The following is a 16,740-nucleotide window of genomic DNA, read 5'->3' as shown; positions in this document are numbered from 1 at the left end:
AACTGGATGCAAGCCGCACAGTTGACTAGAGATCGGGGACGAGGATACTCCAGAAAAGTCGTCTGAGTCCTACTGAGGAGCGGGCAGGCTCGGACAGCACTCGGTTCCCCCCCGGCTCGCCACGCATGGCTTCTGGGCTGCTGCGCCTGTAATCCGTGGGTCCTACCACTACCACTCCGACTCTCTGCTCTGGAAGATGGATCGTTCAAAGGGGACTGCGGTTTGTTCAGCACTGCCGTTGGTTCTCATCATCCTATTGCACACCTCCGCGACGCGAGGGGGTAAAGTATCTGTGAAAGTTTGAATATTTTCAGTTATTTTACTATAATTGTAAAGTTTTAACGTGCACCACACGAAAGATCTTATTTGAGTTTTCTTGGACTATTGCATTACATTCGAAAACACTTCAGTAAAGTTGATCAAATGCTAATCTCTGACTGAGTAACTATTTAGACGGTGCTTTTTTTTCCCTCTTTGTCCATGTGTTTCATTAACTATTCGGTTTGGTTTGGTAAAACATCCTCTGCACACATTCATTGTCTCTTCAGCGATGCTGCTGGTTTGCACTCGATTACGGAGTTGCTTCGGGACTAAATTTAGAGGCTACTAAAAGTGATGAAAGAATTTTGAAAGAAGCGAAATATTTTTTCCCATCCAGTAAATTTTTCGGTCCGCACACGATAATGTTTGTAGTTGTTTCATGGTTTTCAACTATAACATTTAGGTTGCTATTAAATGGAAGTACTACTGCACAATGCAGAAATGTTCACAACTTATACAGTGTAATTGCTGAGTTAAACGTCGGAAACATTTCTCTCGTTTGTGGTTTTGATATGTTAAATATTGCTATTAAGCGTTCAAACAACTTCCGAGCACAACGGATTTTTTTCTTTGGCTGACTGATGTCATGTTCGAGTTTGCTCGTTACCCATGTTGGTTTACCGAGAAATGATTAACGGTGTCTTGAGAAATAGGTGAGTGGGCAGAAGCGGGTGGACAGCGGTAACATCCTGTCCTGACAGCCGTAAAATATTTCACAGAGATAGCATTCCTCAGCTTTCCCCATCAGGTAACATTCCTATGAATAATAATTCAGTAGCAACCTGTTACACCCCGATTTTGATTTAAACGACATATCTGTTGCAATTTGTTCATTTGTGACCTATTGATAAAGCCATCAATAATTTCTTCTTATCCCAGACACAGTTCACACCTTATGTCAGCTTGTTTTTCAACCTGGTATTAAACTGGACGTCAGCAAGCAGAGGAGAGTCTGCACCTCCCCAGCTGCTGCAGTTCTCCACATACAGTTCTCCACATATATCCCAGCATATATCCCAGCATATATCCACATCTTTTTGTCCGAAGTGGCTGAGGGAAAATGTCCAGCAAGAATGTTCCATCTAAAACCTCAGATGTGTAAGTTTAGTTGTATTGTCCATGACTAAGACATTTAAGAGAAATCATCAATTTTACCTCCACTGCATAAATAAAAATATACATATTCAAATAACATTTTTCATGAGGCTAAAATGTCTGGAGGTATTGTAAAGCAGTTGATAATGTGATGATAAAAACAATCAAAAGTCACTGACATTTATTTATTTGAACAGAGTAAGTACAGAAGAGGTTTAGTGGTTCCTCTGAACCCAGTGCACTGCTGCTGTGCTTGAGCTTGCAGGGCTCTGCTCACTCGCTTACAGACTGCCGGCGGAACTCCTAAAAGCTGTGATGTCAGATGCTGGAAACCCCGTACCTTCGATGGAGATTAGTCTTTTGGATAAGGCGTGCTCATTTAGGTCCCTTTCAGCCTGAGCCGTGGAAGCAGCTGGCGGCGCTGTCAGGGAAGTTTCCTGGAGGAAACTCCCAGACACTGGAAGGATTCACTGGGAGGTTTTTCCCTTGCAGTGCTCACATATATGTAGCATGTGTAGTCCGTTCTAAATTGGGTCACTGGATATGTATTCATCTTTAATTTGTGCAGTGCGGTGTGATCGGACTCTGCTGGAGCACTGTCTGGGCCTGTGAGATCTCGCAACGCCAAAAACGAGAATCACTAGCAGATTGCGAGACGGCGATATGAGGTGCTGGCATGGCGTCGGTCCTTATGACCAGTCCAGATGTTGCTGAACTTGTAAACAGCCAAGTGCCTGTTCTATAGCGTGGAGAATGTTTTGCTCTCCGCCGCTCACGCACGACCGCACATGCGGAAGGGCAGCACGCTTTCGTTGCGGCGGGCGGCGGCTGTGAGTCGGGCGCTCCTGCGAGCATCCGGAAGCCTCCCCTTCTCTCTTCTGGTCCACGTTTCTGCAGTTTAGCTCCTCTCTCTCTTCTTCCAAATGCTGCCGTCGAGGACAAAGGAGGAGTGTTTATGTTTCACCAAACTCCCACCTCCTTTATGTCAATGTTTGGCATGTTCTTTTCACAGAGGCGGCGCGACGGAGCCCCCCGCCTGCCTGCCCTGTCTGATCCTGCAGCTTCACAACACCCCCCCGCCCCCCCGGGCATCCCACAGTGGCGCTCCATCCACTTTGATCCAGCCACAACCGACTTACAAATATAAGCAAAACAAGCAGCATGCCTGGGATCAGAGGAAGTGGAGGGGGTGACGTGAGGGCGAGGGGTGGGGGGGGGGACATGTCTCGGCGGACAGCTCTCTCTGCCACGCTGGGAATTACGTCTTCGTTCCGGACAGTGTGGAATTTCACTGCCTGCGTCTTGCATGCTGGTAGCTATGGGCGGCTTGGACCAGCAACCCTCCCCAGCACAAACATCTGGCCCGCAGAGTCACGACCACTCTCTCTGCAAGTGTCCAAGTGTCCGTGTTATTACTCTATCACAGCCTGCAGGCTCCTTTCTGGAGATTAGCGAGGCTGATCCTTGCTGTAGCCTTAGATCTTGAGAAAAGCCTCAGGTTGAGCAGACTAGGATTAAGCATAGGCTTTAACTAATTCACACATGTAAATTAGAATTCCCTCCCAACAGTATTTTATAGTACAGGACTAGGCTTGTCCAAAATCTTCCCAAAATGTCTCCTTCTGCAGGTGTTGTCCTGTGCACAAGGAAAACAGTTGGTTATTCTCATGCATATGTAGTAAGCACAGTTCTGGACCTCCAGACCAATCATAAACCACGCCCATGTGTCATGGCTCATGCTCCGCCCCAACTGAGCCACGCCCACCTTCCCCGCAGGCCACAAAGACGATGTGCGCTGCCCCGCCGGACTGGAGCGGACTCTGGACGCTCGGCGGCAGGACAAGCGGCGCTGTTGTCTTTACGATCCAAGGCACGCCGCCCACCCTGCGTGTGCACATTTAAGGCAGGAAATCCTGTGGAACACGAGGTCAAGCCAGGAGAGAAACAGCCGGTGATGCTGGAATTATGTAGGCGGTATTCCCAAATCCCGCAGTCCCAAGGTCCACGGTGACAACGGGATGTACCATTTCTGAAAGAATTTGTGCATATTGGAAACTGGAGGAAGGCTAGCAACATTACACTGAGCTTGGCCAGGCCAGTCATGTTAGATTGTATTTTTACTTACCAAAAGGAAATGGCATCTGTTTCTCATACCCTGCCCTGCCCTAAAGTGTCGAGTAGCACAAATGAACGCAGATGAGCCTGTCATCTATAAATCATGGCTATTTAGGTGTTGATATGCATTACTGTGAAGAACAGACTAGGTCTTCAGCGAGGGTCTGGATCTTCTGCTCTGCTGATGGGAGTGAGTGTGTTAGTGGACAGTGCCTGGGGCTGAGGGTTGCAGGTGTTTCCTTTGTGGGTCCGGCAGCTCTGGTGCAGTCCGTCCCCCTCGCCGTGAGTAAACATCAGCAGTACAAACCGGGGACAGAGAAGAATGTGAGAGTGATGTGTAATGATGCCCAGCACCCCTGCTGCAGTGTAGTCTGCCTCTCTCTCTCTCACAAACACACATACATAAACTCCCATATTTATAGACACACACACACACAAACACACACACACGCACCACGCACACACAAACACAAATGCACCAGGCACACACATACATACACACACAAACACACCCACATAAACTCTCATATGCACAGAGACACACAAACACACAAACACACCCACATAAACTCCCAATTGCACAGAGACACACACACACACACACACATGCTCCATACACATGCGCACACACACACACACACACACACACACACACACACATACACGCTCCCATATGCACAGAGATACACAAACACATGCACACATGCACACTCATGCACACGCCTACACAGATATGCACAAAAGGCACACGTACACGCTCCTGCACACACAGATACAGATGACTCACGCAACCACTTCCATCACTTATCAAGGGTTAATCTGGGGGAAGCTTTGCTTTAATGATAAAGAACAACAAACAGAACATTTTACAGTATGTAAAACAGTTCACTAGACCATTCTGTTATCCAGACACTTCCATTTACTGGAACATACAGAAGACTGAGGAAGTGCTTTGTTTGAGATTCCAGGCTCATATACACTGGTCTCCAGTTTCGACGGCTACATCACTGTCAGAGATAACCTAAAGCAGATTCGTCCTTGAAGAGCCATCAACATCTTTAATGATCCCATATGACGTTGCTCTGAATCAGCCAGTTTTTGTATCGAGCTTCTGCAAACAGTGGAAAGTGGTGATTTGGTTTGGAAAGCAGCAGAGAATTTTTTTATTGGAATCAGCAAGGACGTTGGACTTTATGAAAAAGGAGTTCTGGTCCTGCTGTTCCAGGGAGTGAGCAGCTGAGAGGCAGCAGAGGTTGGGGCATTAGCAAAGGGTATCGGGGGAGGGGGGCTGGCCTGTGAGAGCTCCTGGGTGTGGTCCGGGTTTTGGCTGTGGGAGCTCCTGGGTGAATTGTTCTGTCATGGCAACACACATTGTCACAAAGCAGCTCCACACACGTATGTGTCCAGATCTCTAATGAGCAGGTCAGTGGCAACGATGGCAAGGCAAATCTCCTTGGGTGGATTAAGAGAGAAAGGTTGGGAGGACCAAGAGGAAACCCGTTCTCCATAGACCGCCTATCTTACAGCCATGACCCATTGCTTTATATAGTCCATGTAGCTAGTTAGTTCAGCATGTGGGTCACCTGTCCCATGGGTCAGTGGTGGGTGAGCTGTTTCTGCAGCTGATCTATTGGTGTAGATGGAGTGGGTGAAGGAATATGGAAACAATCATTGCTAGCAAGATGTTTTTTTTATCTTCCAAAAACAATATGCTGAATTCATGTGAATCCATGCTTAATTTAATTCAAAAGTGAGTGCACCCCACCTTGAAAAGCAATCCATGTTGCTACATTGCTTTTTACTGTGCAGTGCTTTCAGTGTCAAATCTAAGTAATACTAAGCATATTGTTGTTTACCTTCTTACCTTTCACGCCGATCTCGTGGGAGAGGTTATAGAAGATTTGGGAGGTACTAAGGGATTACTCTGTGTAATCATAATCCTAAAAGACCGACAATATACACAAGGCTTTGCAGACCCCTTACAATGGGAGCCACGCTGAATGTAGCTAGGGTATGGTGCATGCTAATTGAGCAGCATCCGACTTTGCTGGCATTCACAGGCAACGGCATGCAGGAGACCTCCAACTGTAACATTGAAGGGTTAATCAGGACACGGGGACAAGGCACGTTGAACAAAAACATACGTTTTAAATTAAATTTAACATTCACGTTTCAACACACACAAACATGCTACTTGGGTCAAACACCGACAACTTCAATAATACAACACAAGACTTATATAAATGCATGACAATTACACACAACAAGGATCTAGTGAACGACACGAGAGGGCGTGGCAATGCAGACACACACACACAAGTTTGAGGGGGGAGGGGCCATACTAAAGACAGAGGCCCGGCCCCCAAGGGTGCGACTCCCGGCGCGCCAGCCAATCCGGCTGCGGCCCCGAGACCAATGCCAAAAGGTGATGTTGGAGGACTAGACAATCCACCACAGGCCAGCGCGAGCAGGGCAGGACAGAGGGAAGGACAGGGACCAAGACGATGACAGACACAGGGACGCATGCGCATTGGGAAGCACACCAGCTCTGTTGCCCGGTTCCGGTGCTGGCACTGGTACTGCTGCCTTTTTGCCTCCACTAGGCTTAGACGTAGGCGCATGCGCTCTGGGGCTCTTCGCCTTAGGTGGAGGAGTGTCCTCCTCTGATGATGATGCCTCCCTGCTAGCCACCCGGGGCAGCTTGCTTGCTCCTGGGAGGCGTGCCCTGGGTGGTGCCTTAGGCGCTGGAGGCTCATTGCTCTCGGAGCTTTTGGCGTCACTATGGGAGGGAACATCCCTATGAGGGTCCTCTTCTACCTCCATTGGAGTGTCTTCCTCACGATCAGAACCCATATCTGACAGCAGACAGACATTGCTACACTCCCCTGTCTCTCCATAATCTGTGTAGTCCCGACAATCGTCCAGGCAGGGGTCCTAGGACCCAGCAGAGTCCATCTCCGAGTGCCGGTTCTCATGGTCCGGCTGGTCTCCATAGGACTCCGGAATGTCTGATCCAGGACCATACACAGGGTCCCCTGAAAATCGCTCAGCGGGATCCTCCCTCCTTGTAGTTCCTTGCAGCAAGGCCAGGATGAGGGAAGTTCTCTCCGCTGGACAGTAGGAGTCCACAGAGTCTGACTCCGAGGACTGGTAATCGTTATACCAGTCCCAGCCGCCCGCCGTGGTTCTGTATGACTCCCCTGCTTCTGCACATGGACCTGCACTTGGAGTCAGTAGGGTGCCCAAGAACATGGGAGAATTCGCTGCACGTGCTGTGGGAGGGCGTTGACTTCCTTTCCTCCCTTTCTTCTTTTTGCCTTTCCCAGGCATCCTCGGTAGGTCAGTGTTTCTGTGACGTTGAAGGGTTAAACAGGATGCGGGGACAAGGCACGTTAAACAAAAACATTTTTAAAAACAAGTTTTAATTTAAATTTAACATTCATGACTCAACACACACAAACACCGACAACTTCAATGATATGACATGAGACTTATATACACACACATGACAATTACACACAAGGATCAAGTGAACGACATGAGAGGGCATGGCAATACAGACACAAACACACACACTTTGACAGTCTCTTTGTTAAGGCCCTGGTAGTCTATACAGGGGCATAACCCGCCGTCTTTCTTCCCGACAAAAAAAAAACCCTGCGCCATCCGGGGAAGCAGATGGCCAGATGAATCCTAAGGCTAAGGCTTCCTGGATATATTGTTCCATTACCTGACGTTCGGGCCCCGAAAGGGAGAATAAGCAGGTTCTAGGGAGACTGGAGCCTGGGTGGAGGTGTATGGCCATGTCATATGCCCGGTGGGGGGCAATAGTTGGGCCTTCTGTCTGCTCCTCCCTAAGGTCCCAGTATTTCTGGGGGACTCGAGATAGGTCCAGACCATTGGGTTTGTGACCAGCCCCAAACTGAGGTTTGGGTGGCTGCAGGCAGGAGGTCTGACACATCGAACCCCAAGACAGCACCGACCAGCTCAGCCAGTCTACCTGAGTCTAACTTGTTGGCCAACCCAGCATCGAGAAAGTTGCCCGCTGCCCCAGAGTCCACAAATACCTGGAGACGTGTTTCAGACGTTCCCCAAGCCATTGTGGTACTGAGCAACACCTGAGCTCGGGGAGGACTGGCTGAGTCCATCAGAGGTCCTCCCTCCCCTGATGGACGTTATCTTTTCCCTGGAGCTCAGGACAAGCTGGGTGGAGATGACCTGAGCTTCCGCAGTACAGACACCTCCCTTCCCGCATCCGAGCATCGCGCTCACGCCCGTGCTCAAGGTGGGTGTGCCTGAGCTGCATTGGGTGGGATCCGGACTCTCCCCGCTTGTCAGGCACATGAACAGGGCTAAGGGTGCGTGGAGCTCTGCGAGAGCCTTGACTGATCTCTGGTCCCCGTGTTCTGCACCTCTGCCTTACGCGATTGTCAATATGCAATACCAGATTGATCAGGTCGTCGAGAGAGGCGGGAGTAGCATGGTGGACCAGTTCGTCTGTAAGCTCTTTGCTGAGGCCCTGGTGGAAAGCAACCATCAGCGCTGTGGGGTTCCATCCACTCTCAGCCTCCATAGTGCGGAATTTGATTGCGTAATCAGCACCGCTCTTTTCCCCTGGCGTATATTAAGGAGACAGGAACCCGCCTCCCCTTCAGCGACTGGATGGTCGAAAGTCCACTTAAAGCCAGCAGCAAACTCTGCCGCAGTGGAACATACGTCTGTTTGGTGCTCCCAGACTGGGGTGGCCCATGCTAGAGCCCAGCCAGTTAGAAGGGAGATGATGTATGCCCTTAGTGGAGAACCAGGAGGGCTGCTACTCAAAAACCAGTGAGCATTGAAGGAGGAACCCCCTACAACAATCCTCGCCAGCATAGCGCTCAGGGGCAGGGAGCAACGGCTCTGAATGCGAGGTGGGCAGGATTTGGGCAGGCTCTGCTGCTGCCACAGCTCCAGCTGCCCCCCGATCGGGGCAGCTGGAGGCACTGGTGTTCATGTCAGGAGGTCTGTCAGGACCTACAACTGAGAGGTGATCTGTTGCAGGGCCTGCTCATGTCGAACAACTGTCACCCCCTGATTAGTCAAAGCCACCTTTACCTGTTCTAGGTCTAACTGTAGAGCTGGGTTCATGGCTGGGTCTTTCTGTAAGATGGGCTCGAACCCAGGTCAGCTAGGTGATGACCCCAAAAGGCCCCAAAAAGGACCCCGAAAGCCAAAAGGCTGGGTGAGCAACCACGCTCTAATGGTGGGCCCGTGTGCAGTTAGATCATGGAACAGGTAAACAAAAAAAGTAAATAACTAAAGGGGAGTTGAACCCCAGCCAACTTGTTGCAAGGCAGACAAAGACCCACTAGACCACAGCAGCTATCAGACTACCTGTGCGTATATCACCCTTCAGAGGAATGGAGGAAGAGAAAACTAGAGGGAAAAAAAACTAAACACCACACCGAGCATGGGAAAAGGGAGAACCAAGGATGCCACGGGAAGAACGGCAGCCCTGATGCCCTGGGGAAAACCAAACTAAAACTTCCCAAACAAAACCAGAAAACAGGTAGAAACAACAATGGCTAAGCGGAGCCTTGGGAGAGAGACAGATTTGAGGGGGAAAACTGGAGAGGAGACATGCAAAAACACAGACACCCTCAAAGCACAGAAGTGAGTTGCAGCACAAGCACTCACAGACCTCAATACCCAAAGTCTTTGACAAAGAGCGGGTCACTGGGCTTATATAGGCCTAGCGCAGCTGTTAGGCGTTAAGCCTGATTAGTGGTATGCCTGACTTGAGGTCTCACCGACTGTTACATCACGCCCCCAGGTTCGGTAGAAAGCTGTGATTGGACAGCAACTACACTGGCCCAATCCTGACACAGATACAGCAAAGATGGTGGCGTCATGCAAAGAAAAACAATTATGTGCTGAGCATTTAGTTCTGAGGGCTTCACCACCACAGAGGGAAACGGGCAGCGTTGTTTTTTCCAGATGCATCATGTTTAATTCAGACAAAAATGCAACATTTAGCTTTTCTAAAGCAAATCATTTCTAATTGTTTTTCAGCACAGAGATCAAGCACTGAGACTAATGCGGTGAAAATCGTGCTGGCACGTCTACTCCATTACATCAGTGAAGCAATCTCATTTACCTCTCCTCCCTGTCACAACCGCTTTATGATCTGGAAACTGCCCCGTAAAGGCCTGATGCCTGCATATCACCTTACATTAGAGGTGCCGCTCGATGCAGTGTAAGCTTGTGCTTGCGTTCCTCTTGCGTTTGTCAGTGGGCATCTTTTTTTAGACTTTTTGCTGCTGCCTTACTGTGCATTCAGGAGACAAGCTCATACGGTTGTGATTTAATTTTATGGCAGTGTACGAGATCGGTGTGTGTGTGTGTGGGGGGGGGGGGGATGCAGCATTCTGGTGTGTGTAGATTAGGGTGTGGAGCAAAGAACGGAGGTCCTGGAGAAGATCTCTCCACTGGAGGATCTCCTGTGGTTGATGGCTGTGGGGTGACATAGTACACTAAATGAAAACATGAGCAGAGAGCTTCTTTATAAATTTTTTTTTTTTTTTTTGAGAACTCAAGAACATTTTATATTTTGTGGGCATTAAATTAAACCGCAGCATATGACCATATGCATAACCACAGATTAACAAATCAACAGGTAAGCAATCAGCAGGTTGGGTGAAATGATGTCAAAACACTGATCTGGTAATGGGTGCGCATCTACGACAGAAGGGGTTCAATCGCAGCCCTGGAGGTCTGGATGTGTAGATCCCTCCACCCCACCTTTATTCTGGGATGTGTAGATCCCCCCCACTCCACCTTTATTCTGGGATGTGTAGATCCCCCCCACTCCACCTTTATTCTGGGATGTGTAGATCCTCCACCCCACCTTTATTCTGGGATGTGTAGATCCCCCCCACTCCACCTTTATTCTGGGATGTGTAGATCCCCCCCACTCCACCTTTATTCTGGGATGTGTAGATCCTCCACCCCACCTTTATTCTGGGATGTGTAGATCCCCCCCACTCCACCTTTATTCTGGGATGTGTAGATCCCCCACTCCACCTTTATTCTGGGATGTGTAGATCCCCCCCACTCCACCTTTATTCTGGGATGTGTAGATCCCCCCCACTCCACCTTTATTCTGGGATGTGTAGATCCCCCACCCAACCTTTATTCTGGGATGTGTAGATCGCTCCACCCCACCTTTATTCTGGGATGTGTAGATCCCCCACCCCACCTTTATTCTGGGATGTGTAGATCGCTCCACCCCACCTTTATTCTGGGATGTGTAGATCCCTCCACTCCACCTTTATTCTGGGATGTGTAGATCGCTCCACCCCACCTTTATTCTGGGATGTGTAGATCCCTCCACCCCACCTTTATTCTGGGATGTGTAGATCCCTCCACTCCACCTTTATTCTGGGATGTGTAGATCCCCCCACCCCGCCTTTATTCTGGGATGTGTAGATCCCCCACCCCACCTTTATTCTGGGATGTGTAGATCCCCCCACCCCACCTTTATTCTGGGATGTGTAGATCCCCCCACCCCACCTTTATTCTGGGATGTGTAGATCCCCCCCACCCCACCTTTATTCTGGGATGTGTAGATCCCTCCACTCCACCTTTATTCTGGGATGTGTAGATCCCCCCACCCCACCTTTATTCTGGGATGTGTAGATCCCCCCACCCCGCCTTTATTCTGGGATGTGTAGATCCCCCCACCCCACCTTTATTCTGGGATGTGTAGATCCCCCCACCCCACCTTTATTCTGGGATGTGTAGATCCCCCCCACCCCACCTTTATTCTGGGATGTGTAGATCGCTCCACCCCACCTTTATTCTGGGATGTGTAGATCCCCCACCCCACCTTTATTCTAGGATGTGTAGATCCCCCCACCCCACCTTTATTCTGGCATGTGTAGATCCCCCCCACCCCACCATTATTCTGGGATGTGTAGATCCTCCACCCCACCTTTATTCTGGGATGTGTAGATCCTCCACTTCACCTTTATTCTGGGAGCCAGCAGTGATGACTGACTGGTCATCCACTGTTTTTAACTGAGTTTAGATTGGCGGTCCAGATGTAAATGCTGCTGTTCACGGCTGTAAGAGCTAATGTTTGCTACAACCTTGCAGTCCTTTGCGATTAATTGTAACCAACACACACAGTCAACCAACAAAGTTCAGGATTGATTCTTTGTTGTTAAAAGCAGAGAGGTTGGACAACAGGGCTGTGGCGAGGAGAGTCTCCGGGGCATTTGTGTTGATGAGTAGAGACATCTCAATTTAACCCCTTGTCTTCTCTTTATGAGGGGTGCGTGAGGTTTATTGTGACAGAGGTGATGAAAGTACACCTCCATTCGCCGCGCACACAGGAGCCGAGATTTACAACCGTGCTCCACTTGGTATTCAGTGGGAGTCTCCACTATAGATGTTGTTTTATGCATTCTGAATAATTTCATACAAGGACTGGAATGTTCTTCTCAAGCCCCCATCAATCTTTGATGGCTGGTGTGAGTTATCTGAGGTGATCTTGGACAGCGGCTTACCCCTCGGAGTCCACAGACCTGCACCGACACACCCTTCTATGCAGGTGCTGTGCAGCCAGGTGAGGTAATCCCCCTGGAAGACATGTCTGCCTGACATGGCCTCGTGCACTGAAACTGAAGACCTGCGTGAAGGAGACGCAAGGCCGGCACTGCCTCTGGCTGCCCGGAAGCGTTAAGCAGACTATACGTGCTGCTGCATCTGGAGGGAAGAGAGAACAGAGTGCTGGGCTGGCTCCAACCACCCCCTCCCTTGTCCTGGCACCCCGCCACCTGCCCCAGAGACTCTTTATGAAACCAGGGAGAAGAGAACTCGCTGGGCCTGTGCAAACAGCCTGATGAGCACAGGGAGACTTGGGAAGTGCGGGCAACTTGGGAAGTGTGGGAGACTTGGGAAGTGCGGGAGACTTGTTTCATCCCAGTGCCAAATCCCACAACCCAGTATCTTATTGCAGAATGAGAAGAACTTCCAGGACAGCAAATTTAAAAAAAAATTATTTTAAGACAGATATTAGACATCAGATAATCCCCATTAGACCATTCAAAAGTAGTTTGGCACATCGACTGACATGACTGTTTTCATTTGAAAACCAGAAACTGAACCAACCTCAGGGTTCTAATCGTTTGGCTGATAATTGATCAAGACAAGGTGTATATGTCCATTTCCATCTTAAAAAAAACATGACACCCCTCCAAAAAACCCCCCATACCCTCTATGAATATATAAACATGGTGGGAGTCCTCAGTAAAATGTCCCTCAGAGAGATGGCATTCCTGCTCTGGTTCCCAGTTCTGTTGGACATTGTTTTTAATGGCATGCGTATTTGCAGAGGTCAGAGGTCAGACATTTAATGGTGCCATGTTAGTCTGAGCTCATTCAGTCACTTGGTCAGCCATTTCTCCCTAAATGGCGTTCTCTTTCTGTGAATCGGAACAGAGTGAAAAGCGCATGATTTATGGCCGTATAACTTTATTGTCCCGACTAAACGCGTCCCATGGAGTCAAGGTTGTTTTGTTTCTTTGTGCCGGTGCTCACTTATTTAGTGCATCTGCAGAAGTGTCAGGTGCTCTCAGTGTAACAATCTTTGTGTAACAATAAGTACAGAAAATTATTAGATTACAGCAGATTATGAGGCCTTTCAGGGTCCTAATACCTTCTATCTTGTACTGTGTGAGCATAAGCATGTGTGTGTCTATGTGTGCGTGTGTGTGTGTGTGTGTGTGTGTGTGTGTGTGTGTACACATGCGTATGAAAGAAGCCGAAAGAGAAGGAAGCCATCATCGTATGTTTTCCGATAGTTTAACCCCTCATCTCTAATCCCTTTGTCTACAGTGGAGCTCTTGACTGGCACAAGCATCCAACATTTTCCCTGCTGGATTGATAGAAATTAAACCCATGATCACAGACCAGTACAGTCAGATGACGTGTGGGAGTGCTGACATCTGGTGTGTGAGCCCAGCAGGTGTGAAGCTGATCGCTCTGTATAGAAGAAGCTCTGTGATTAAGCATTTATAGGCACCATGTCAAAGTGGAGCCCCGTCTGACACACTCTTAAATCACGACCTGATGTTTGCCATGGTGTTGCTGGGCGGCATCCCCCCCACACCCCATTCAGCACTGTTGCCAAGACTCCTGTTGCTATGCCTCGCGTCACCCAGTGCTAAGGCCTGGAACAAGAGGCATGTGCTAAGCAAATAAATAAAGCCATAAAAATCCAGCAGTGGTCCTCGCAGCCAGGAGTGTCTGCATGGGCAAACACTTCCCACATATTTAATTACTGCCAGGGGAAAGGAACGCTCAGGGGGTGAGGGGGGTGGCATTAGGATTAGGGTGCTGATTTCCATTGTAAAATGTTTAGATACCAAGACCTACATGGGATTGGATAACAGTGCAGAGGTGCCCCGAGCTGCCCTTTGCACCTCAGCACAAAGATACCCCAGATCCCCCCCCCCCCCCCAAATACCCCAGATACCTTTCTTGGATCCAGAAAGCCTGTGAGTGTTGACACATGATTTATTTAAGTACTGATAAGCCATTGTTGCTACACCCGGGCGTCAGGGGCAGTCACTTGGCAAGAAAAGGCTTTAGAGAGCTGTAAGGTGTCATGTTGTAATGTCCCGATGAAGGAGCTTTACAGTAGAGCTAACATGAGAAGAGGACGTGAGGATGTGTGCCAGGCAAGGGGAGGAGCAGGCAGGTCTGGGAGAGAGCATCCACAGACAGGTGGCAGGTGTGGCTTAGCTAGACCACGCCGGGGCTCTATCCCTTAATGACAGTCGCCGCCAGACACCTGCAGATTTTAGAACATCTGCAGCCCCTGGGGCTCACAGGAGGTAAGAGGCAGGCCTACAGCACCACGTCACCTCCAGACTCCTGCCGGTCACCAGTCCTCCAACACAGTCTTGAAGGGACCAGCTTTGAGAGCGCTTTGCTCCAAATCCTGGGGATACTCTTCAACTGCACGGAGCTAACACTGACCAGTACAGGGACAACACGTCACTGCTGCTGGGAACCAGTGGCCCAGCCTCACAAAACTCCGATGGAACACAGATGCTCGTGTTTGGATGGGGACGAAGGGTGCTTATGGTATTTTTTGGCATACGCAAAATCTTAACACTTTTCCTGTCTCCTCTGTCCTGCCCAGCAGATCCCGTTGACGTCCTGGGTGGCCTGCAGATCTCAGATCGCCTGGAGGGCGTGTCCATAGATGCGGGGCTGTGCACCCATAGGCAGGGCACGGGGGAAGCAGACATGGCATTCCGGATAGACAAGAAGATTCAGCTCAGTGCTCCAACCAGGCAGCTCTTCCCAGGTATGTGTCCTCTCCGTAGGGACACATCAATGCATCTCTGTCTGACCTGCTTCCTCTTTAGTAGGTGAAATGTCCAGCTGAGACTATTGACTTGTCCCCTGGTGGGGACACCACATCATAATATACTTTATTGCAATCAATACATGTCCAACTCTGTTCCTGTGGTATGTGCTTTGACTGTGATTTCTGTGGGCTGATGAGCGAATGGTGATCGAGCCCGTGTGCAACTCCTTGTTCCGACAGACTCTGCCTTTCCTGAGGACTTCTCGCTGACAGCCACGGTGCGGGCACGGAAGAATGCGCATGTCTTCCTTCTATCCGTATATGATGAGCAGGGTGTCCAGCAGCTGGGCCTGGAGCTGGGCAAGTCGCCCGTCTTCCTCTATGAGGACCAGTGGGGACAGCCGACACCCGACCAGTACCCCACCTTCAAGAAGATCAACCTGGCTGATGGGAAGTGAGTGCCCTCTGATCTCTGTAACTAGTAAAGCTGCTCAAATGCCCCTGACTCATCACTTTATTAGGCAAATCTACTCTGTAGCTGCACCAGTAATCTGGGTGTACAGCTGGTGTGTACCACAGTTCTGCCATGTTTCCAGTGGCCACTCATCAATTTCATCATTTAAATTTAGGGCAGGGGATATCTGGATATTTCAGCTATATTCAAATGCATATATTTTATGTTTTTTTAAGTTTATGTTGTGATTGTACATATTTGCATATTTTTGTGATTACAGATATACATGCAAATATAAGTGTATATTAAATACATCCAGATAATACCTGCTCTTCATTCTAAACAGGTCACTCACAAAATAAATATCGAGACAGGTAAAGCCACTCGTTCTGGTGAAGTCAGTTGACAGAGTACCAGGCTTGTGAGTGTTGTGGGAGAAGACTGAAAATTGGACAAGAAAATGTCTGCCTTTCACTCACAGCTACAGAGAAGCCATACCTCATACCAGTCATTCAGCGTAGATTACCGTGCCAGAGACAGGCCAGAGCAGTCCCGGCTACTCCCTCAGTACTGAAAGTGGTGTTTTACTAATGCCTAAGATGTTACATTCATTTGAAGGGACTTTGAGAAATGGTGTGATACTGATACTGCTAAACGGGAGCGATCTTACATGACCAAAGGTGATACAAAGCATATAATATATATATAATAAAGACATGAAAACATACAGAGGAGTTTTTTTTTTCTTTTACTGCTTCAAAATATAGAGAGGTAGTCGAGATTCGATAACGACCCTTCACAATGCGTTCAGGAAGCGTGTCTGGAGGCTTGGCTTTTCAGATGTTCCTGTTCCTGTACATTGTCCTCTCCACTAGCATGGCTAACCTCTCCGCTTCCTCTGCCCAGGTGGCACAGGATAGCATACAGCGTGCGGGGAAAATCGGTCACGCTGTACCTGGACTGCAGGTGGGTTCAGACCCTGGAGCTTCAGCGTGGCGATGGCGCCGTGGTCAGCACAGATGGGGTCACCGTCTTCGGGACGCGGCTGCTGGACGAGGAGGTGTTCGAGGTAAAGACACAACGCTTCCTGAGGGCGTGGCGAGACTGTCCTGGGACAGTGAGTGCGCTGATGTGTTGGGATGGCATGGTTTCGTGGATGAGTCGGTTGACACAGAGATGACTGGTTCACAAAAAAACCTTGACAATTAATCCTATTAAATTTAAATGTAAAAATCTAAATTTTTTCCTGATGTAATCTTCCAGAATTGATTTTTTTTAATGAGCTTAGTGAATGACATTTCCATGATGTACATCGTAGACACTAGTGTGCAGGTGTTTAACTTCTTCCAGCTGTCGGACATGGTCAGACACAGTCCAGACATGAATTAGCAAA

At 49.0% G+C, this 16,740-nt stretch overlaps 1 protein-coding gene across 4 annotated transcripts in view; it reads left to right on the top strand.

Annotated features, from left to right (window-relative positions):
- Window positions 1–35: 35 nt before the first annotated feature.
- col5a3a (collagen, type V, alpha 3a) overlaps window positions 36–16,740 on the top strand; it is a 56,233-nt gene continuing 39,528 nt past the window's right edge. For 2 of the 4 annotated variants that reach the window (XM_081716442.1, XM_035525796.2), the window contains exons 1-4: window positions 37–281; window positions 14,723–14,890; window positions 15,134–15,347; window positions 16,254–16,416. In XM_081716442.1, coding sequence (XP_081572568.1) covers window positions 197–281; window positions 14,723–14,890; window positions 15,134–15,347; window positions 16,254–16,416 — 630 coding nt within the window. In that variant the 5' untranslated portion in view covers window positions 37–196. Of the gene's footprint in view, window positions 282–14,722; window positions 14,891–15,133; window positions 15,348–16,253; window positions 16,417–16,740 lie in introns of all 4 variants that reach the window. The other 2 variants (XM_081716441.1, XM_035525797.2) reach the window with 2 other exon arrangements.

This window comes from Electrophorus electricus, chromosome 6, assembly GCF_041902795.1.
Source record: "Electrophorus electricus isolate QZ-2024a chromosome 6, ASM4190279v1, whole genome shotgun sequence".
NCBI classification, from domain to species: domain Eukaryota; kingdom Metazoa; phylum Chordata; class Actinopteri; order Gymnotiformes; family Gymnotidae; genus Electrophorus; species Electrophorus electricus.
This window is presented reverse-complemented; position numbering and strand designations above follow the sequence as displayed.